Source organism: Hemibagrus wyckioides, linkage group LG28 (genome assembly GCF_019097595.1).
Source record: "Hemibagrus wyckioides isolate EC202008001 linkage group LG28, SWU_Hwy_1.0, whole genome shotgun sequence".
NCBI classification, from domain to species: domain Eukaryota; kingdom Metazoa; phylum Chordata; class Actinopteri; order Siluriformes; family Bagridae; genus Hemibagrus; species Hemibagrus wyckioides.
In genome coordinates, this window is record NC_080737.1 from 11,580,449 (window position 1) to 11,603,643 (window position 23,195).

At 38.6% G+C, this 23,195-nt stretch overlaps 1 protein-coding gene across 1 annotated transcript in view; it reads right to left on the bottom strand.

Annotated features, from left to right (window-relative positions):
• usp2b (ubiquitin specific peptidase 2b) overlaps positions 1-22,913 on the bottom strand; it is a 41,199-nt gene extending 18,286 nt beyond the window's left edge. Inside the window, exons 1-2 of the mRNA XM_058382594.1 lie at positions 22,755-22,913; positions 20,304-20,871 (exon numbers count right to left, since the gene is read on the bottom strand). Of these exons, the coding sequence (XP_058238577.1) occupies positions 20,304-20,822 (519 nt within the window). The 5' untranslated portion in view covers positions 20,823-20,871; positions 22,755-22,913. The remainder of the gene's footprint in view (positions 1-20,303; positions 20,872-22,754) is intronic.
• Between the last annotated feature and the right edge of the window lie 282 nt (positions 22,914-23,195).

Sequence of the window (23,195 nt, forward strand, 5' to 3'; positions counted from 1 at the left end):
AGCTGCAAACCAGGGGTCTCATTTATCAAAGCATATGTACAACTAAATTTGAGCATAAGTGCTGTCCATACACACAAAAAATAGCATTTATCACAAGTGCATCCACTCAGCTATACACAATAACCACTGATAAATCCCACATATTCTAACTTGATGAGCTTGTACATGGCCACGCTCATTTCCGTGAAGAAACTCCCTGAAATCATTGTATATGCTAAACAACGTCTGCTTGCTTGCAATGCTTTGTTTCCAATGACATAAAATATGCTAAAAAGTCTAACAAGATGAACTTTGATTTAATGATTTGATTTAACTTTGATGAAGAAGATTTAATTCAATGAATTAAAGATACTGTTGCGAAAAGTAGAGCAAAACAAAATTGCTTTATTTAACACTTTTATATGCATGTATTTTATTTCCGCAGCTCTGCCATAGCTTCGAAAGTCTTTTCCACTGCGGGTTTTGGAAATGCACTTTAATGCTGTGTTAACGAAATAAATAAAGATGAGACGGGTCATTATTCAACTCGGAGCTGGCTGGGAAATGCCAGTACTGTGTCTTTCCACTTTCTCTGAAATTTACTCATAGCTAAAAACTCTACAATAAAGATAAATAAAATAAAAGTTATAAAAGTTGTGATGTATAGTTGTGTATAAAAGGCACGTACATTTCCAAAGTAAATATTTTTTAATATTTTTTGTCGGTAGAAAGTAAAGATGACTGTTGTAAAACATTCTTGAACAAAAAGGCAACAGAACAAAACAGCCCAGGTTTAAAGAACGTACTTATATTTCAATTCAACTGTGGACAAATCCATCTTTAGATTAAACAAAAATAAATAAATAATTAAAAAAAGAAAATCTGCATCCTCCACATGTTGAACTAAGTAGTAGGAGGTACACTGTATAATTATTGTTAGCATAATTGCTGTCTTTAAGACTAAAAAGAAATCTATGATGCTCAAATTTTCCACGCATTATCAAAAAGACATACATTGTTAGCTAAATTAGTTATACAGTTCAAATATAGTTCATTAGTTATACAGTTCACTTTTTTTCGTCTTCAACCCAGGACCGGGACCATGACGCACCAGGTCATGTGTCTGTGTGTCCTTTGCTCTACTAGGAGGTCTGATGATGAGGAAAAATTTGTGCTATGTTTAAGGCATTTCTGTGAAAACAAACCTTGCAACCTTTGTAATCTGACCTGCTCTATGGCTTTATCGCAGCGCAGATCTGACAGCTGAGATGGTCATGCTCTCATTAGAGCAAAGAGACTGGGAGATAGGTTTAAAGAAAGAAGAACAGACAGAGAATTAATGAAGCACAGGCAAACTCCCCATGCAAGGTAATGCTAGTGCAAACTTGGTAAACAGTCGTGTGTCAGTATTCTAAAGGCATAAGCTTGTGTAGACAGATACTTAAGGGTTATTGTGTGTCTGAGTATCTGGAATTCTTAAACTTTACCAAGTCTGCATTTTTTCTCTCAATGCATAAGGCAAGCGGGGAAAGACAGCATTGCCTAGAACACTTAATATGTGAAATAGGCTTATTTTCATTGTACTATCCACTGTCCAAATTTGATTTACAATGTTTCCTACAGCGGTAATTCTTTATATTAATGTGCTCACTCTAATACATTATCACTTCTGTAGTAATCCAATAATGTCGTAGTAACTAATTCACACGGAATCAACATAATCTAATAAGAAATTAAAATTCACCACCTTGCAAGAGTCAGCAATTTTTCCACAAAAGAAAAGTCGCCTATTCTTTCTTTTACTCTTCAGCAGTCCAGTATCTGTAAGCCTGCGTCTGCTGTAGCCTCAGATTCCTCTTTTTATTGACAGTGGAATCTGCTGTGGTCTTCTCCTCACTGATGTTTTTCAGCTCAACAGGGGTGTATAGAGCGGTTATTTCAATTACTATAGCTTTCATTTCAGTTCGAACCAGTCTGGTTATTCTATTCGGACGAGGTATTTTTGCCCATGAAGCTGACACTCCTTGGATGTTTTTTTATTAACTATTTTGTGTAATCTTTAGAGACTGTGGTGTGCAAAAATACTGAAAGATCAGCAGTTTCTCAAAGCAGACAGTCTGGCACCAGCAACCATGCTGTGGTCAAAGTTACAGAAATCAGTATATTTTCCCTTTTCATGTTTGATGTGAACATTAAATGAAGTTGTTTTGCATGATTTTAATCCTTGTTCTGCAGCCACGTTACTGGCTGATTGGATAACTGCAAAATAGATAGATAGATAGATAGATAGATAGATAGATAGATAGATAGATAGATAGATAGATAGATAGATAGATAGATAGATAGATAGATAGATAGAACTTTATTGTCATTGCAAAGTACAGGTACATAGCAACGAAATGAGTGGTAGCAGCAGTGAGTGGCAGATGAGTGTATATTTGTCGTATGTTGAATATCCCAGCACTTAATTTATTAGTCCGGACCTTAGGTACCTTTTAGGTATATTTTTACATTCTAAATATATATAAAAATGTCAGGATTTAGAGCCACTCAAATGACAGATACACACTTAGCATTTTCAGACCAACTACTCCCACAACCTCCATGGGTAATTATTTGAATTTGGGCACTATGGTTGGATTTTTGTTCAAATATTTCATTAAAAATGGTGCTTTCAATAGTTTTCTCTGGAGTAACAGCTACTGATGGCAAAAGACTTCTTGGTCTGTTAGTGGAGAAGCTCTTGATGATTTACACTGGTAGCTGGAAGCTCCCAGAAGAAGAGAGCTGAGTGTCAAACTCTGTTAAGTTCTAAGAAAATCCATTGCTGAAAAAGAAACACAAATTAGTAACTTTTCACACTATTTAAACATTCCAGAGCGCACACACACACCCTCAGAATGCATTAGCTTGTATATAAGCTAGAGGCATCATTAATGTACTTTGTACACTCCCATATTTTCACACAGTGCAGAATTAAACAGTAACATTTCACAGTAGTGTTGCCAGAGGAAATCCTCAGGTACTTTGGCCTCAGTTAAGCTGGTAAAAGTCCAACCGCAAGCTGTGAACTGTTACGTAATAGCATAGATTCATCCAAGAGGCCATGATGGTGTATCATGGCCTCTTTGAAGAATCTATGCTATTATGTAGCACATAGCATGTATTTAATAATTTTAATTCAGTGTGTGTGTATGTGTGTGTGTTGGAGGTGAGGATTTGGTGGACGTTCACTGTTCTAAAAGAAGAAAGCTAGTGACCAAATCCAAGTCTGTGACAGGTTTAGCGAGGATTGTAGCCAGTGAAAGGGTCTGTCTGTTCCTTTAGAGATGAGATAAAGGCTCTTTATCCATGTTTAGGACACTGATTCATTAAAAGTATTCAGAACATCCTATACCTTTCAAAGCATGGTGATTTTCCCATTGAACATTCAACTTTGAATAAACCAGCTTATGAGTTTTAGCAACAATCAGGGCATGTTTGTCACTTTCTTGTATTTTTAACACACACATACACAAACACACACACGTGTATATGTACACATGTATTCATACATACAGCTTTACACTATGGATATATACGCTGCCTCTTAAAATACTGGCCTGGCAAATACCCTGAAGCCATTCTCAAATACGTGTAGGGAACAAGTCAATTCTCAAGCACAAATGTATGCTTGAATAATTCATATATTTAGAGATGTTGCCGTGATTACGACCTGTAGTTGCTGCTATTATTCCCTATCTCACTGGAAACATTACTACTTGTGTTTCTGCCTTCATGAACACAGAAGTGTGAAGAAGGTCCATTAACTGTCCAAACAACACAAACTTGGAAGCACTGATTATAAGGATAGTGAAAGGAGCCAGAAAGAACAAATAGGAAGAAAAAGTTCCAGGGTGTGGGGCATGATGGGAACAGGACTAGGGGGATATGATAGTGGTTACGCTGTAGGAACAATATTTTATTGTGTGTATTTAAGTACAAGCAGAACTGTTCTTATTTCTTATTTAGAGAAAATTAGTGGTATGACCGAAAATAACACTGAGGTCTTGTGTTTATTATAAGGGTTTAAGACGGAGTTGTGGTTATTAAAGAGAACAGTGTGTTAGAAAATTCGTGGGAGAAAGAGAAGGACAGAGAGTTAAACAGACTGTACTTTTGACGTCAGTCGTTTAAAAACATAAACACATGTTGAATCAGAGAGCCGGACATAGTGGTGTGTATGAGGATAAGGTTTTGTGCTAGGAAATGAATGCTTGTCATTTTAAAAACATGGTGTTGGGATTTCAAGTGAGATCCATCGCGGGTTCCACCACTGGGTTCCACCACTGGGTTCTGTTCAACAAGGCCCTTAATTCCAACTGGTCAACTGTGCTTAGATAAAAGTGTCTAAAAAATGTAAATTAGAAGTAGTCATCTGTGATGAACCATGCGATGTGTCATTGATTACATCATCTCCGCATTCGCCATAATTTCCACCCTTTCCGCCCTTATCCCTGTACATGAACACTGTGTTCGGGACAACTACCGGAGTGAGTAGCGTCACCAAAAATAAGGGTTACAAAATAAAAAAAACACTTCCTCACTTCTGTGTATAATGTTCCAAACTATTCATTCATTGCGCCAACTTTACTTACGAAATATGGACTTATCCTGACAGTTAACCCAAAGCCACATGCACTGATTGATTAAAATTTCCTAATCTGCCATTATTTTTCTAAAACTACAAAACTATAATGTGATCTATGCTTCTCAATAAGTGATTAAAGGCGCCGATTCTAAGAACTAGCTTGCTAATGCTAAAGGTTTAGCAAGGACCCATACAATAGAGAAAGCAGTCAGCTTGAGAAAAGAACAGCATTACACCTCTATGCCTCGTTATGCCACATGCTACAACTAATATGTCACACTTATTAGGCACATAATGGCCTAATCACAACAATATATTTCAGAGTTGTCAAAGACATATTGACACGTTCACAATGGTATTATTATTTAACTAAAATCTATGTTAATATTCGGTTTTATATTAAACCTCTATAGCAGGAATAAACTGAATACATGATTACATAAGGCACATGCCTGGAAAGTCTGGAAATGCAGCCAGTGACTCTTTGTATGATGCAGTGTTGCATAAGAATACAAGGCTATTATATTCAGAGACCACTTTGCTTTCTACAGTCATTCTATCAGTGCAGAGCTAGATGTATTTAAACAAGTCGCTCCAATAGCATCTGCAGCACATCCTTTGTGTAGCAGCACATTATTCACACAATAAAAATGTCAAAATGCTTCCTCAAGGTACGACTTTGATGAACTCGAGAGAAATGTGCTCAAATGCTCAACGTTGTTTTTTTTTAAAGCTAGTAAACGAAGGCTTCTCAACTCTAGTCCTCTAGTCATTTACAGGGGGTTTGTATCATCCTCAATATGCAACACATCTGACCTTGAGAGCTTTAAGCTAAAAACTGGAGTTGAGAAGCACTGGTATATAGCATTGTAGGCTCAAGTGCACCAGATTTTCACTGACTGACTGTAGATTTCTCATTAATGTCAGGAAAGAACCAGCATCCAAAACAGATCATGATAGTGATTAAAAAAATGATACTGTATTCACTTTGAGGGAAACAATTTAGTACCTAAAAAAAGTAAAAATGAGCCATGTTGTTCCAATTTCTGCATGAATTAGAATCTAATAGGCTATAACGTTTGATATTTATTTCTAAAAACCACCTCATCTAAAATTGGCAAAAGCAATTTCAGCATCATAATTACTGAAGGACACCAAACCTAGTCACGAATGAAAACATTAGTACAGTGTTATTAATAAATCTTGTTACATTCTACAAAAAATAAAAATAACAATGTGCAGATTCTCACATTATGTATGAAACGCCATATTTTAAGAATCTGCCTATTTTATCGAATTCATGGAAGCCTACTAAAGTCCAAAAGCAATATTCGATGACCTTGAGTTAGTCTTGTACATGTTCTTAAAGACCTGCCAAGTTGATGATAAGATTGACACGGGGACAATGATAAGATTAGTATCCGCCCAGCATCATGCAACGAACACGTGCCATGTGCCTGTGCAGTGCTGCTGCAGAGTACAGCACCGGCGTCTGTAAAACTGGCATTTCAACTATGACTGATGTCGGAATGGTATGATAGGAATGTTCAGCATGGCGAATACCTCACAACTCCTCACAGGATCTGTCAGCTGACTGACCACCTTGTCAGCTTATTCAATCTTAGCCAATCACAGCCTTTAGAAGTGGCTCATATCTGTAAAAACCTATGCTAAGAGAAATCACAAAACTAGAAATATCTTCTACAAATATCAGAGCAAATCTCTGGCTGTGACATAACAGAGGCCCACTGACTCAAGGCTCTTTGCGCTAACGGCTTGCCTAATGGACCAGAGGCAGGATGGAGTGATGCAGAATGAAGCCTGTAGTGTGAACTGTTCCAGCAAAGGCCTCTAGCTGAGATGTGTTGATATGCTACTGGAGTCATGGATGCCATTATAAACTGTGCAGTTGTTTTTTCAGATCAAGTAAGGTTGAAAATGTAGATTTTGGGGCAGCCAAAGGCAGAACTCATTACCAGTAATGTTACAAGCAATAGGCTGCTTGAAAAACACACTGCAGTCGCACATGGCAGGAAAAATGACCTTAATAAAGTTAAATAGTAAGGTGCAGAATATCCTTGTATTTTTGGTGTCCATTAGCATGAGACAGAATGTGATTGTCTCAAATATTGTAAAGGAAAACACTGGCGAGTTGAATTTGCTGCTTATATCGTGTATTGCAATATTTTCATTTAATATCAGCTTTCCTCTGCTTACACACTAGACAGGAGCACCAGAGGTAGCAGCATTCAGAGCATTTGAGTCCACAAGGAGGAAATGCCTCGAAGCATTCTTACTTAACAGTCCAAAAAGTGTGAAAGCACACACCAGGCACAAACACAAGGCCTTGTTTCATTTGTTCCATTTGGAACTTGGAATAAATAATACTGAAACTGCACTTGACGTAAGTCACACTCATATCTACATCTATTCAGAAATGCACTTGATGTAAGTCACTCACATTAGCTCTATTCAGAAGGAGTGTGTTGTGCTAGCAGTGGCATAATTAAAATCTAATGATAGAGGTGTAAAATCTAATGATAGAGGAATAAAGTAAAAAATCTCGAAAAGAAAAAATTCTCGGTAAGTGTGATGCATTTAAGATGGATGCTAGATAACAGCAGTCAGAGTGATAACACTTTATTATTATTTAATCATTTAAAGTACAATTACTGTGGATGGTACCACATAGAAGTCATAAGCTTGGCTGTAGATGTTCTTTCTTGGATAGTCTATCCTCACTTTACACTCAAGTATCAATCTAAGAAGTTATTTACTTCAGTTGACACAATAGACTTAATAAGTTTAAACAATAATGAATTCAGAAATTGACTCATAAGTTACTCATAGGCTCATACGTTCCTGTTAACTCAACTAGCACTTAGTATATAAATATAGCACACAGTTATAGAAGGGAAATCATATATAAAATCACATTATAGTGTCACACAGATAAGGATGGGTTCCTTTTTGAGTCTGGTTCCTCTGTAGGTTTCTTTCTCTTGTCATCTCATGTGAATAAGAAATTAGCAGAATTAATTACCACATCCACCTGAAATGCTTGGTGCATCACACTTGTACAGACAAGGAAAACAGTTGTGATTTTATTTTTGTAAATGTCCTGAATGGTATAAAATTATCATTTTCATTATAAGGTTCAGGAGACCCATTCAATTTATTTGTATAGCACTTTTAACAATGGATATTGTATTGTATGTAAAGCAGCTTTACAGAAGTATAGAAACATAGAAAAACATTATACAGTTTAAAGTTACAATTTATCCCTAACATTTATCTCTATTGAGCAAGTCTGAGGCGAGGGTGGCAAGGAAAAACTCCCTGAAATAATTTGAGGAAGAAACCTTGAGAGGAACCAGACTCAGAAGGGAACCTCATCCTCACTTGGGTGACACTGGACAGTAAATAATGTAAATGTTGACAATGTCCTTTCTTCAACAGTTTATAGTCATGAAGAATTGTGTCAAAAGAGACACAACTCTTCTTTCTGATTAGCTGAACTTTCTGTAATATTAAGTAAGCATCCTTGGAGGCAATTAGGTTCCCTCTTTCATCTGGAAATAAATCTCAGCTAGTACATCCCTAGAAATGGTTTCCCATAGATCTCCCTGGAGAACTATCGTTCTGCTGAATAACCACTGGACAACATACGCAATCACTGGATCCAGCCATTTTTCTCCAAGGAGGCTGTTCATTCCCTTCTCATCCTGAGACTGGGCTACTTACTCCTGCCATGTCTTTCTATGAATACCATTTAATTCCTGCACCTTAGCCACGAGAATAGTCTCAAATTCTCTCCTTTTTCTTTCGAGATCTTTGCATTTAAAACACTGATTCTTGGCAGCAAAGGCAAAAAATGAACATTCGTCACACGCTGTAATGTAAATCAATGTCATTCCATTCTAACTAACCCTCGATTCAGCTGAAACCGGTTGGCAGACTCCGCCTAAGATTTCATCTCAGATGTGATATATGTACCCCCTGAAACTATACAAATTTAGTGCCCCTCTAACAAGACAGTGCACTCTGTAAAGTTTTACAGCCCTGCCTTCCTCCAATCAGCTGTAGATCTGTAAGTTTATGGCTGATATAAGCCTGTAATAAAGTCTGCTGACATGATTAGGCTAAAGTAGAGAAGTGCTGAGACAGGACAATTGCATCATAAGGTATTAGATTGTACTATACCTTCAGACCTTTAGAGACATAGCTCAATTCATAAAAGAAGATTACATTGATTTGGAATAATAATTCTTCATAGGTAAATGTCTTCAACTAACCAAAGTCTATGCCTCATCTATCTATAAGAGCTTCAGTGGTCTAAAGTCACTCCTAAATCATGACTAACTGAGTGATGACAGGGCAAGGTGCATCAAAACTAACCTTTCACCTATATGATACACGGTGACATCTTCAGTTGTCGTTGTCATAAAACATTTCATACACACACCACAATTGAAGAATTTGCCAGGGAATCACTTCTGGAGTGACACACTGTCTTTGGCATGCAGGCAAGTGAGGGTGGTTTTTTTTTTTTTTTTAAGAATTTTGACCTGACATAAGCCAAGGGAAGGGTAAGCCGACAGGTTCAGCTTATTTCCATTGCTTCATCTGCCGTTATACTTGTGTGTGTGTGTGTGTGTGTGTGTGTGTGTGTGAGAGAGAGACATTCTGACAGTATGCAGAACAACCCCATATTACATTAACATATCAGTCCTGGCTCATGAGCTCAGTTCTGAAGAATGGGGCACAGCACTAGCAGTCCTCCAACATTCTCCTAAGATTCTTCATCTCCATTGCATAATTGCAGACAATAATTGTATTAATTTACAATTCCCTGCTACTAATAGCAACCAAACATGAAACCATATCAGAGAAGTCTTCTTATCAGAGAAGTATAAACTATTGGATATCAGTAACAAACCATAAGACCTGCCGTTCTGGAGTTGCTCTAACCCAGTTATCTATTCAGTCAAAGTCACTCAGATCCTTACACGTGCCAATTTTTCCAGCTTCCAACATGTTAACATGTTCCATTGTAACAAACTAATCAAAGTATTTCACTTCACCTGTCAGTGCTTTTAATGTTATGGCTGCTTGGTGTATGTGGTTAACACATTAGCATTTAGAAATTTGCCAGGGAATCACTTCTGAAGTGACTAACTATCTATGGAATGCAGACGAGAGAGGGTGTTTTCTAAGTTCTCTTTCTAACAGTCCCTGACGCAAGTCAAGGGAAGGGTCAGCACACAGGTTCAACTCATTTCCATTGCTGTTTTTGTCATAAAATACTCAACTGTTAATAAGCACACTGACACACATACAGAACAACCCCATATTACTCAAAAATCTCGGTCCTGACTCATGAGTTAGCTCATTTATAAGGAATGGGGCACAGCTAGCACTAGCACTCCTCCAACATTCTCCTAGGATTCTTCATCTCCATTGCATTATTTCAGGCAATAATAGTAAGCATCTAATTTTTACTGCTTTTAATAGCAACAAGACATAAAACCATAACCCTTCAGGTGTGTCTCCACCCTGATGAGGTATAGTTGAGGCTTTGTGTTGTAAACATTGCTGTGGAAACATTAAGGCTAGTCATTTGGAACTCTAGGATTCCTTCTGCATGATTCCAGTGACCTGTCCAAGCACTGCCACCTTTCCCAGGTGTACTATTTGTACCAAAACATACAGGCTTAGCATTCCTTTTTTTGTACTTCTCATTGACACGAGTCACTTTTCTAGTCTATACCATGAAACAGAATTTGTACACATAGCATAGGAAACTTACATGAAGGACCTGAATATCGAGTCCCAACTGGGAATGAAAGAGCAACCACGCTATAGAATACATTAAAACTATTTATAGTATGACTTAATGCTTTGTTTTTAGCCCTTTGGAGACTTCAACCTTTGTATTCATGGATTTCTGTGTGGTAGAATTCACGTGACTGTGTGTAAAACTAGGTATCTTTGTTTTTCATTCTCAACTGGTGATAATTTAGTCTAGGAATATCGTATCATATAGTCTTTCATAGCACTGCCTCATACACTATATTGCCAAAAGTATTCGCTCACCCATCCAAATAATCAGAATCAGGTGTTCCAATCACTTCCATGGCCACAGGTGTATAAAATCAAGCACCTAGGCATGCAGACTGTTTTTACAAACATTTGTGAAAGAATGGGTCGCTCTCAGGAGCTCAGTGAATTCCAGCGTGGAACTGTGATAGGATGCCACCTGTGCAACAAATCCAGTCGTGAAATTTCCTCGCTCCTAAATATTCCACAGTCAACTGTCAGCTGTATTATAAGAACGTGGAAGTGTTTGGGAACGACAGCAACTCAGCCACGAAGTGGTAGGCCACGTAAACTGACGGAGCGGGGTCAGCGGATGCTGAGGCGCATAGTGCGAAGAGGTCGCCAACTTTCTGCAGAGTCAATCGCTACAGACCTCCAAACTTCATGTGGCCTTCAGATTAGCCCAAGAACAGTGCGCAGAGAGCTTCATGGAATGGGTTTCCATGGCCGAGCAGCTGCATCCAAGCCATACCAAGCATCACCAAGTGCAATGCAAAGCGTCAGATGCAGTGGTGTGAAGCACGCCGCCACTGGACTCTAGAGCAGTGGAGACGCGTTCTCTGGAGTGACGAATCGCGCTTCTCCATCTGGCAATCTGATAGACAAGTCTGGGTTTGGCGGTTGCCAGGAGAACGGTACTTGTCTGACTGCATTGTGCCAAGTGTAAAGTTCGGTGGAGGGGGGATTATGGTGTGGGGTTGTTTTTCAGGAGCTGGGCTTGGCCCCTTAGTTCCAGTGAAAGGAACTCTGAATGCTTCAGCATACCAAGACATTTTGGACAATTCCATGCTCCCAACTTTGTGAGAACAGTTTGGAGCTGGCCCCTTCCTCTTCCAACATGACTGTGCACCAGTGTACAAAGCAAGGTCCATAAAGACATGGATGACAGAGTCTGGTGTGGATGAACTTGACTGGCCTGCACAGAGTCCTGACCTCAACCCGATAGAACACCTTTGGGATGAATTAGAGCGGAGACTGAGAGCCAGGCCTTCTCGTCCAACATCAGTGTGTGACCTCACAAATGTGCTTCTGGAAGAATGGTCAAAAATTCCCATAAACACACTCCTAAACCTTGTGGACAGCCTTCCCAGAAGAGTTGAAGCTGTTATAGCTCTAAAGGGTGGACCGACGTCATATTGAACCCTATGGATTAGGAATGGGATGTCACTTAAGTTCATATGCGAGTCAAGGCAGGTGAGCGAATACTTTTGGCAATATAGTGTATATTTCTATGAAAATGGCTTTGTGATAATGTGCCAATGTCCAAATGATAAGCACACTACACACAATGTAATTTTCAATTGAATTTCAATTAAAAACTCAATTAAAAAGATCATGAACACCTTTTAACACACATTTAATAAACAACTATCAGTATTGTTTATAGACAAGCAAACATTTTGTTCATTATTACTAGTTACTGTAGTAACCACTAAAATGGCACAATTATAAGAAGCATCCAAACCAAAAAAGCCCTTTTCTGTTTATTGTCTTCAGGCCTGTCTCACAAATCACTATTTCACAATCACAGACCAGACCACAATGAGCATGGAAACAAACAGTAAGTAAACAAAAATTCAGGCAACACCCCCACCCTCACACACACACACATACAAGTTTAGTCTAATGCTCATACAAAATAGTCATTAGACTACATACAAGTAAAGTACTTAGCAATGTTATGTTATATGAGCTGAATAGCAGGGATGTTGATGAAAACAAAATAAATGCATGGCTACACACGTCATTGTACAAAGGCCAATACTTGTTATATTCACATATACAATTCACACTATTCATATTTCACCCTTGTTTGTTGGTTTATATATATATATATATATACACACACACCAATCATTCATAACATCATAACATTAAGAGCACTGCAGCTCTTGTGGGGTGTTCCCGGTCTGCAGTGGTCAGTATCTACCAGAAGTGGTCCAAAGAAGGAACAGTAGTGAACCAGTGACAGGGTCATGGGCGGCCAAGGCTCACTGTTGCACATAGGGAGTGAAGGCTGGACCATGTGGTCCGATCCAACAGACGAGCTACTGTTGCTCTAATTGCTGAAGAAGTTAATGGTGGTTCTGATAGAAAGGTGTCAGAATACACAGTGCATCACAGTTTGTTGCGTATGGGGCTGCATAGCCACAGACCAGTCAGTCAACACGTACCACTTACCTAAGCACTGCTGCAGACCATGTACACCCTTTCATGGAATCAGTATTCCCTGATGGCTGTGGCCTCTTTCAGCAGGATAATGCGCCATGCAACAAAGCAAAAGTGGTTCTGGAATGGTTTGATGAGCACAACAATAAGTTTGAGGTATTGACTTGGCCTCCAAATTCCAGAGATCTCAATCCAATCAAGCATCTGTGGGATGTGCTAGACAAACAAGTCCGATTCATGGAGGCCCCAACTTCAGGGATCTAGTGGAGTCCATGCCTTGACAGGTCAGGGCTGTTTAGGCAGCCAAACAGGGGCCAACACAATATTAGGCAGGTGGTCATAATGTTATGCCTGGTCAGTGTATATACTGTATATATATATATTTTAGGAATGGGTTGTGTGTGTTATTTGTTAGGAATGGGTTGTGTCTTTTTTTGTGGTAAGGGAGGTTAAGAAAGATACTTGTCTTATGTTTTGTTTGTGTGTGTGTGTGTGTCAGAGTCTCTAACCCCCGTGTGTTTTTTGTTTGTTATTTTGGCCTTCATCCATCCTGACGTTTTTCCCTGCTTTTACTCAGCCATATATATTTCACTATATCAACTTATTTCACTTTGTGTTGTGTGAATCATTCCTGGTAAACTCTGGGGCATGAAATTCATGCTCTGTTGCACCTTTTATATAACCCTGTGCCATTTCTCACACTGTGTGTCTCAACCCTAGACTAGGTGGTAACAGGTTCCATAAAATTACTACGTACTAAGAATGATAGTGGGAACCCTGCCTGCCACCTATAGACATTGAATTGAACCTGGTCAAAATATGTTCCTGAAAACTGTATAACACTGCAAGTGTCAAAAAAACAAACAACAACAACAAAAATGAAAAATACATATTGGATACTGCAAAGTCCACAATGCAAATATGTTGCCAATCTAGTTAAAATGATGATGTTCATTAGTGAGAGAGGCTCCAAGCAAACTGGAAACAGCTTGCCATAATGCACCATTGTAATAATTAATCTAGAATTATTTTAAAGAGCAGGCCCCAAAGAGTCAAATGTGATGTGTCTTACTGAGCCACATAGTCAATACAAAATGTATAACAGACTAGTAATCACTCAATATAGATGTTTAAGCATAAAGGAAAGTAATGACTATATATAGTTATATTGATTAAGAGACATTTTACAGATGTTTACATAGACCAGGAGAATCAAGCTGTCTTTTCCCTGTCTGTCATGATTTTGTCCAGAGTCCAAGAAGCCATCATATCATGCCATAATGATACAGATATCCTTTGAGCTCCATTTCGTAACATTCTCACAGATGCATTGTAAAGCAGCCCGACTTGTATACTAATCTTTAGAATTATCACGTGATCTTCAGTGGTGTGCAAGACATATTCTGCAATCAAAAGTTCAAACATCTTAGCACTATTTTCGCTTATCTCTAATGGTTTCCTACATTATCAACAGTGTTGTTTGACTACCTGTTGATAGTGAGTCAGCGGGATTGAGGCCTTGCTTCATATCTACCTAAAGGAACTGATGCAGCAGGGCTTTAGTGCAGCAGAGTCTGTACACTTTTCAACTTTCATTCCAGTCATCTTGTATATCAACAAGCAGCCAAGTAGCATCTCTGCTGTAATTCCTAACCCTATGTTTTTAACAGCATCATTTTTTATAATAATTTTCTTTTATTGACTGTGTTAGCAATGTCTCAGCATGGTACACAATCACTAACTTTTCACAAGACTAATGCTATCGCTAAGCACATCAAAATAGTTCGAATTAATACATTTAAATGCTTTTCAAAGCCTTTGAATCTTCGGAAATTTGTAAAGTAAAGTAAAGTAATTGAAAGTGCCTTTTACATAAACTCTTGCATAATCCATGGGTCATGCTTCAGACCCTGGTGCTTGATTGCTGGCCAGAATAAACTCCCAGGTCAGTGGCCTCATTCCAGATTTATTTCCACGTGACTGCAGAACACATAATCTCCACAATCCCACATTCTGGGAAGAAGCCACTTTTACTGCAGGCCAAAGGCACAGTGGTTTTGCCTGTAAGTTTCAAGAGTGCATTAAAACCCATACTCGTACTTTGAATCAGTGTGATGAAATATCACCCTATAATATCAAAAATATATTACATAATTCTCTTACACAGTCTTGGACCATGCAATGTAGAATAGTAGAAAGTAGCAATGTAAAAGTTGCTAATACCTGGACAGGCTGCCATAGCTTAAGCATTGCTCAACATCATCATTAAGCATTTTAAATGCATTAAGTAGTGATAGCACTGAGTTAAGCGTGTGTTTTCATTAACTAATGTGGCTAATGTGTAAATCATTCTGATAAGGCTACAAGAATGCCTAGTGTATGATAATCAAATCATGCATTAAACAATCTTTTGAATGTTGAAGGAAAGGAGGGAAAAAACTTAAACAGTTAAATATAGGGTCCTATTCAATCAGAGCCTGTGACTTAAATAGTCTAGTGTAAGGTGGACGCTGCTGGACACTGCTCTTGGCCAGGACAGAACAATACACGGTAAAATACACAGTGTCTAATTCAAGCTGCTGGCGTGAAACCTAACAGCACTCAATTTAATGATCATTTGTTTTCTAAGACAATCTGTACAGACATTATAAATGTACACTCTGTAAAGTCTTCACAGAATACACTATAACTGCAAAGTACACTTTATTCAATAGTATATTAATACTCATTTTACTCTTATCAATATATCAATCAGTGAATTCACAACATATATTTTCTTTTTTCCCCCTCATATTGTGTCTAATATTTTACCTTGCACTGCACCCCACTTTATTGTACAGGATAAATTTTCTTAATATCCTACTTTTTTATTTTTTAATTCTATTTTAAATACTTTTTGTATCTCGACTTTATCTGGGAGTGGTGGTAGCTCAAGTGGTTAAAGCTCTGGTTTGTTGACCGGGAGATCAGGGTTCAAGCCCCAGCACTGCCAAGCTGCCACTGTTGGGGACCTTGAGCAAGGCCCCCAACCCACCCTGCTCCAGGGGTGCTGTATCATGGCTGACCCTGCGCTCTGACCCCAACCCTCAAGGACGGGATATGCGAAGAAAGAATTTCACTGTGCTGTAATGTATATGTGACAAATAAAGGCAACTTATCTTCTAACTATCTTGATTTCTTTTATATACAAAAAATCCTAAAGAGCATTTCTCTACACATTGTACTTTGTAAGATTGTGTACATGCCAAATAAAATTTCATGTGGAATTTACATGAATTATAAAAGTGTATAGTTCTACAATACTGCATTTTCCTCCTGTCTCTGTAGGCATAGTTATTACATTTGTACAGCAATGTGTCATTACTTCCAGCAGAGGTTTTAAGTCTGATGGCAGCATCAATAAACAAACACTGCCCTCTAGTGAAGCCTGCGCTGTGCACTAAGACAAAATGTCTCCTTGTATTAGCTGAGCAAATAATTTTTTATTATTTATTTTTTTAAAGTGCTGAGAGTAAGGGATTTCTACTGCTATTCTGATCCAGACTAATCATTTCTGAAATGCACTGAACATACTGGAACAGTACATTACTGAGCATTACTAAATTGGCATTATCATATTTATTTCCTGGAAGCGCTAGAAAAAGAAACACAGTGGTTCTGCCAAGTTCGGGTGACTAGAGGAGCATGGTCATCACTTTGGAGTCATTGGACTTGATTAACCAATCTTTTATACATTTAGATTGCTGTGGTTCAATTACTTTTATTCTTATTTTTCTGAGTTGAAAAGAACAAAACGACTATAAAAGCATTATCCTGTTTCCATTTAGCGTGCAAAATGTAATATTATACCACATAGTTCTGCCTTCCAAATCACTTAACTGATCAGCTTCTAATGAAATGAGTCACTATACATTTATTCATTCATTTATCATCAGTAAACGTTTCATTTTGGTCAGGGTAATAGCAGATATCAAGCCTAATCCAAGAGCACTGGAAGAAAGTCCAGTTTCATTTACTGGCATTTCAGCCAGTTCATTTTCCAGCCAACTTACTGTCATGTTTTAGGACACAGTGAGCTGTTAGTGGTATTATAACAATCTTCAAGATGCAATCTTCAAGAAAGGACAGAGCAGACTCTTTTTGCTGAGGAGACTTGGGTCTTTTGGAGTGCAGGGTGCACTACTAAAGACCTTTTTTGACTCTGTGGTTGCCTCAGCCATCTTCTATGGAGTGGTCTGCTGGTGCAGCAGCATCTCGACTGCAGACAGGAAGAGACTGGACAAGCTAATCAGGAAGGCCAGCTCAGTTCTGGGGATGCCCCTGGACACAATACAGGAGGTGGGAGAAAGGAGGAAGGTAGCTAAGCTATCATCCTTGCTGGAGAATGACTCTCACCCCCTGTATGACACAGTTACATCTCTGAGCACCTCCTTCAGTGACAGACTGTTACATCCTAAATGTCTGAAGGAGCGATACAGAAGGTCTTTTCTCCCTCCTGCTATTAGACTTTACAATCAGAGCTGCTCCCAGTGAACCAGTCGCCATAATACACACTGTTCATACTGATTTTTATACTGTGTTCTAACCATGAAATAACCTGTCATCATAATACACACTGTTGTATGTGATATTCTTAAACTGTAAAATTACAATAACTAAAATCCTGTCCAATACAAGAGTGCAATAACAACAATTTAAGCTGTGCAATAACCAAGTGCAATTGTTTGTTTGTGTTTTTGTGAAATTATTATTAATGTTGTTCTTATTTTTCTTCTGTATTTATATAGATTTCTTTATCTTTCTGCTTAATATTTGCACATTTTCTTCTTTTGTTGCTGCTGTAACATGGAAATTGCCCCACTGTGGGATGAATAAAGGTTTATCTTATCTTATCTTATCTTATCTTAACAAAGTGGAAGCAATTGGAAACAACAGCAACTTGTAAAATCACATAGTGGATTTAGCGCATGCTGAGGCGCACAGTATCATGCCTCTCAGTTTGGCAATCCGATGGACGAGTCTGGGTTTGGTGGTTGCCAGGAAAACCGTACTGGCCTAACTGTATTGTGCTAAGTGTGAAGTTTGTTGGAGGGGAACTATGGTGTGGGGTTATTTTCCAGGGGTTGGGCTCGGCCCCTCAGTTCCAGTGAAAGGAACTCTTAATGCTTCAGCATACCAAGACATTTTGGATAATTTCATACTCCCAACTTTGTAGGAACTTTGTGGCCCCTTCCTGTTCCAACATGACTGTACACCAGTACACAAAGCAAGGTCCTGACCTCAACCCTATAAAACACCTTTGGGATGAATTAGAGCGGAGACTGTGAGCCAGGCCTTCTCCAACATCAGTGCCTGACCTCACATATCCGCTTCTAGGGGAATGGTCAAAAATTCCCATAAACACACTCCTAAACCATGTGGAAAGCCTTCCCAGAAAAGGTGAAGCTGTTATAGATGCAAAGGGAGGGTCAACTATATAAGCATAATCATTAAGTTGGAAAAAAAATGATATTTTCAGTATCAGTTTTGGTTAGAAAATATTGAACAAAAACAAATAGTTACCCAAAATACCATTTGACCATTGGACACTTAACCTGTATGTCTGCTTGCAAAATGTGCCAAAAGACAAAAAACATCCAGAAAAAAAATAGAAAAATAAATCAGAAAAATCAACAAAGTAAAACTGCATAAAAGAAAGAAAAGAGGAAAAAGATGAGAATGTTTTTATTTTGTTCTCATGATTTGTATCTGCAACACTTATGTGTGGAAATTGATCACTATTATTGTATTATCTTCATAAGATTCAGTAGCATCAGCAATTCATAAAAATGAGCGTCCTCTAGTGACCAGATTCCAGCATTACAAGTCTTACTGATAGGGCAGCAAAATCTGAATTGTGCTCAAAATGTTCTCAGCACAAAATGTCCCTACCAACACCAAGGTGCAGCATTATAATTACACGTTTTACACAAACAATGTGACGTCACCAACATCAACTGTACTTTTGATGTCTGAGTTGGCATATGCGTGTTTGTGCATGCATGTACAGTATGAGCGTTCTTATTAAAGGCAGAAGGAAGGGCACTGGGTGTTAATTAGGGTTTAACCCCAAGTGTGCTTACACGAACGTGTGACCTGTGAGTGTGAAACTTCAAGTTGCAGGTCTAAACTTGCATGTAATTTCCTTTTAGCTTTCTAAAGCCAAATAATCTTAAAGCTCTTAAGATTCAAATCCAAATACAAGCCTTTCACATAAATGGAGTAGAGACTCTGGATCTGAAGTGGCACATTCAGGATATAAATTAAATTATAAAGCAATTGCTTTGTGTGATGCCCATTACCAAGCGAGTGCACTCTTTACTCACAGTGTATCATTTTCTTTAAAGGTTATTATAGAATAAAATACTTTAAGGGGTATAGTGATACTAAAGCTTTCACACTAAAAACAACGAAGTGCCCCTTAAACAACGAAGTACAATTTTGGACTTTAGATTGAGCTTTCAACAAAATAATGATCCAAAATCTGAACCCAAATACAACTGGTTGCTGAAACAAAAAAAAAGGTTTTGCACTGGCTTTGTCTATATTTAAATCCTACCTCCAAACATGTTATCAGAATTGAATAGGGCAGGTCCCATGCACAAATCTTAGAACATATGTCACATCCATGCCAGAATCTGTGTCACACTACAATCCCCAAAATGCATTGCAGCCTTCGAAGACAGCACCATAAACCACAAGTCCTCCCAAAGACAGTGATTTTTACTGTCCAACCATGGACTTGTTTATATATGTAAGCTTTTGCAAATTTGCCAATATTTTTCTATTCAAATATATTTCAGAAAGATATATTAAAGTATAAAAATGACCTGGTATCAGGTTTAAAAAAAACCCATTTTTCCTGATCGTATATATGTGCTTGACGTTCTCCAAGTAATAATCAGCAGAATATTATATTATACAGGAGACATTAAAATATGAATAAAATTTGGCTTTAGCACTTGTTATATTTTCCTCTTCATCTTTTATTTACACTCCCACCTGCGCACTCAAACCTTCCAGTAGGCGGCTCGCAGAGCATGCGAAAGGGTGATGTGTGCGTGTTTTCCATAAATATGAAACATATTACTAATGGTGATGAGTTAATTTGCTATATAAATACATTTTACAATTGGTATCTATTAATCAAAATAAATGATGACTCAGGAGAATTACAGATTTAGCATTAATTATTTGGAAATGTCTTGTGTTTGTACATCTGTACTGGGGCGTGTTTGAGCACATAACATTTAATAAATAAGTGAGATAGGGTGTGTGTGTGGGTGTATAGAGAGAGAGAGAGAGAGAGAGAGAGAGCGAGAGAGGGAGAGCAAGCACACAGTATTAAAACTGTTTAGGCTAATTTGTGTCATTTTCTAATTCTCACCTCTGAGCTCCAGTAGAACGGCCCTGAGCAGCTGCCGCATGACCGACTGGTATTCTCCCCAAAAGAAACCGCCCTTAATGGTCCTTTCCCGCCCTCGCCATGCCCACACAGCTCCACCATTGCTAGTTCCTGTGCCAGGTCCAACTGGTTCACTGTGCGGTGCCAGCCCTGCGATGGTGACCGACGTCGTATCTCATTTGACCGAGGGATTTGACCTTTAGCCTGCATGCGGCCTGAGCTCTCGCTACGGAAGGTTTCATGGGGGTTAGCACGGGGCACAGCTCGCCCTCGCTCGTTAGGGAGGGAGAGGGCTACCTGGGCTGGACATGAACTAGGGAAAAAATAGCGTGATGTGGAGGGTGAGTATCTTGAGGGCTGAGGATGACCTTGAGAGATAAAAGTATGGCTGTGGTCGTAAGGGTTACAGGGACCATAAGGATCGTAGGGGTCATATGGGCGGAATGAGCTGAGTAGAGTTGAGCCAGTCATGTATTTGGGAGATGAGAAAACTGGAGACATGATGAAAAAGTGGGTGGAAGGTTTTAGCTTCGCAGCAGAGGGATCCAAACTGTAAGAACACAGCAAACACAGATAAGTGGATGCATTTATCTCTGCAGATATAAGAAAACATGTGATGGTTGTAACAGTTTTGTGAAATGAAACACAATCTTGTGAAATGATCACCAAATTTTAAGTAAGAGTCTATGATTGTGTATACATACAGTTAAGCAAGTATTCCTTATTTGCTTAGTTATCACATCAAAGACCATCATTAGTACCTACTTACCTACTTAATTACTACTTATCCATGCTAGATCATGAATGTAGTAGGTGAAGTTTTTAAATTTCCAAACAATTCATTATGAATTATGATATTTCCCTAATATTGTACTGAAAAAAGTACCACATGTTTAATTCACCTGTTCTCACTGGGCAGCATTTTAACTGATGTTAAATGGTGTTATTTCTGTCTGCCATGTTTCTTCAATGGCATTCGGTTGTAAGTGAGCAGAATTACCAGCATGATTTGGCTGCCAAGGACTCATGCAATTCTGTAATGTTTTTCCAAAATAAGAAGCACTAGAAGACATCCGTCCTTATGCTGCTCTCCAAATGGGACAGCTATTATGTCAGTATGTCAGGATGACCACTAAGGCAGCTTTTTTTTGTCTGAACAGGCTACATTTTGAGAAGACCGAAGCCAATACAAAATTTACAGATTCACAACAGCTACAGAGAATGATGCAAGGCAGATGGTTTAAAGAAATACTGTGTTATCAATATCAACAACAGATTTGTTAACCACTGTGGGTCTTTGCCATTGACAAATTATAAACAAATGAAAAGAAAAAAAGGTATTGGGCTACAATTCTACAAGTCTCTGGAACGGTATTGTAAAGTAAATGAACAAAGCTTTTCCCTCGGTTTTCCCTCGGTTGGTGTTTTGTTCCAAAGCATATTATTTTTCGTTAAACCATTCATGTGAGCCCTCAGGGATGTAAACATTATGATCCTGGAAAAGACCACTCCTGAATTTTTCATTAGAGAATTAAGGTTATCAAGAAAGAAAACCATATCAACAAAATGCCCAACACAGCTCTACAACCACTGTTAATCCCTTTCATTTTTCATGTTTGTATATGTCCGTGTGGAAATGCAAAACTTCATAACAGTTAATTGGATTATTTGGGATTTTCTAGCAGGCCACAAAGCTATTAATTAATTATATTCCTAGACCGGGTTTCTCTCATTCATTGACATGACACAATATTCCTTTAAATGCATTTAAGCCTCTTGCAGAAGAACTAATGACTAATGCATTTTGTCCACATGTGCTTTTAAAAGGTGGAATGGTGGTTTTTAGAAGAAAAAAAGGAGCAAAAAGTCATATACTGAATGTATCATTCTCTTTTTTTGCTAGAATGTCTGTATTGCTTATAACAATCCCCTCAAAATGCATTATAGGCAAATAAAGGAATATAGGAGGAACATCACTTGGACTAAGTGCTTCTGAAATGAATCATCTGAATGAATCAGTTTGGAATGTGATTCTTAAATGAATCACTAGAGTCTCTGGGATCGATATAACAATACAGAAATGATATGTAACTACATGCGAGGAAGACAGCGCTGAAATTTAATTCCAGGTGAAACAAAAGAGTAAAAATAAAGCGCAATATTGTGAGTATTTTCTTTAAAGAGCACACAGGCTCGTTGTTGCTTAGTAAGCTCTGTACACTTACTGAGGCTGCCGTCGCTAACACTCAGAGGCTCGGAAGTTAGCTCTCGATTTGGGAGCATTTCATATGATCTGGAATATTAGAGGACATTAAAGCGAGTCCATAACTAACCCTGACCATTAAGGAGTACATCAGGTTATGTCACACTTTGTGGCCTACGAACTAATCCTGCCGCTTTCTCTACTCCCTGCGTAGTAAGATTCCTCCTTACCAGCGGAGCTCTGTTTCATGCTCGCTGCTCTCCGCCAAAATGGATGGTTTCCAGATGAAATCGTCCAGATGAAAGGTCAGTGTGATGGCTCGCTCGGTGTTACACGCCACCAGCGCTGTTCCAGAAGCGTGTGTTAATGATGGAGCAGAAAAAGCTGCCTGGGTTTAGCTGTGGTCAAGGCACCGCCCCCAAGCTGTCGCCATGGCGACGTGGATGACAAACGCGGAAACGCACCCTAATCAGTTCATCGAAACACTGAGCGACTAGTTTATTAACTACACCTACTTTGTTCTTTTACTCACTAGTCCTTTTTTATTGGGTATGATTATGCTTTTTTTGTTCCATTTCCATGAATACAACTGACTGTGACCCATCCATCCATTTTTTTCCCTCTGGACATGGACATGCATAGGACGACCACTGATCAGATATTATTTGAGT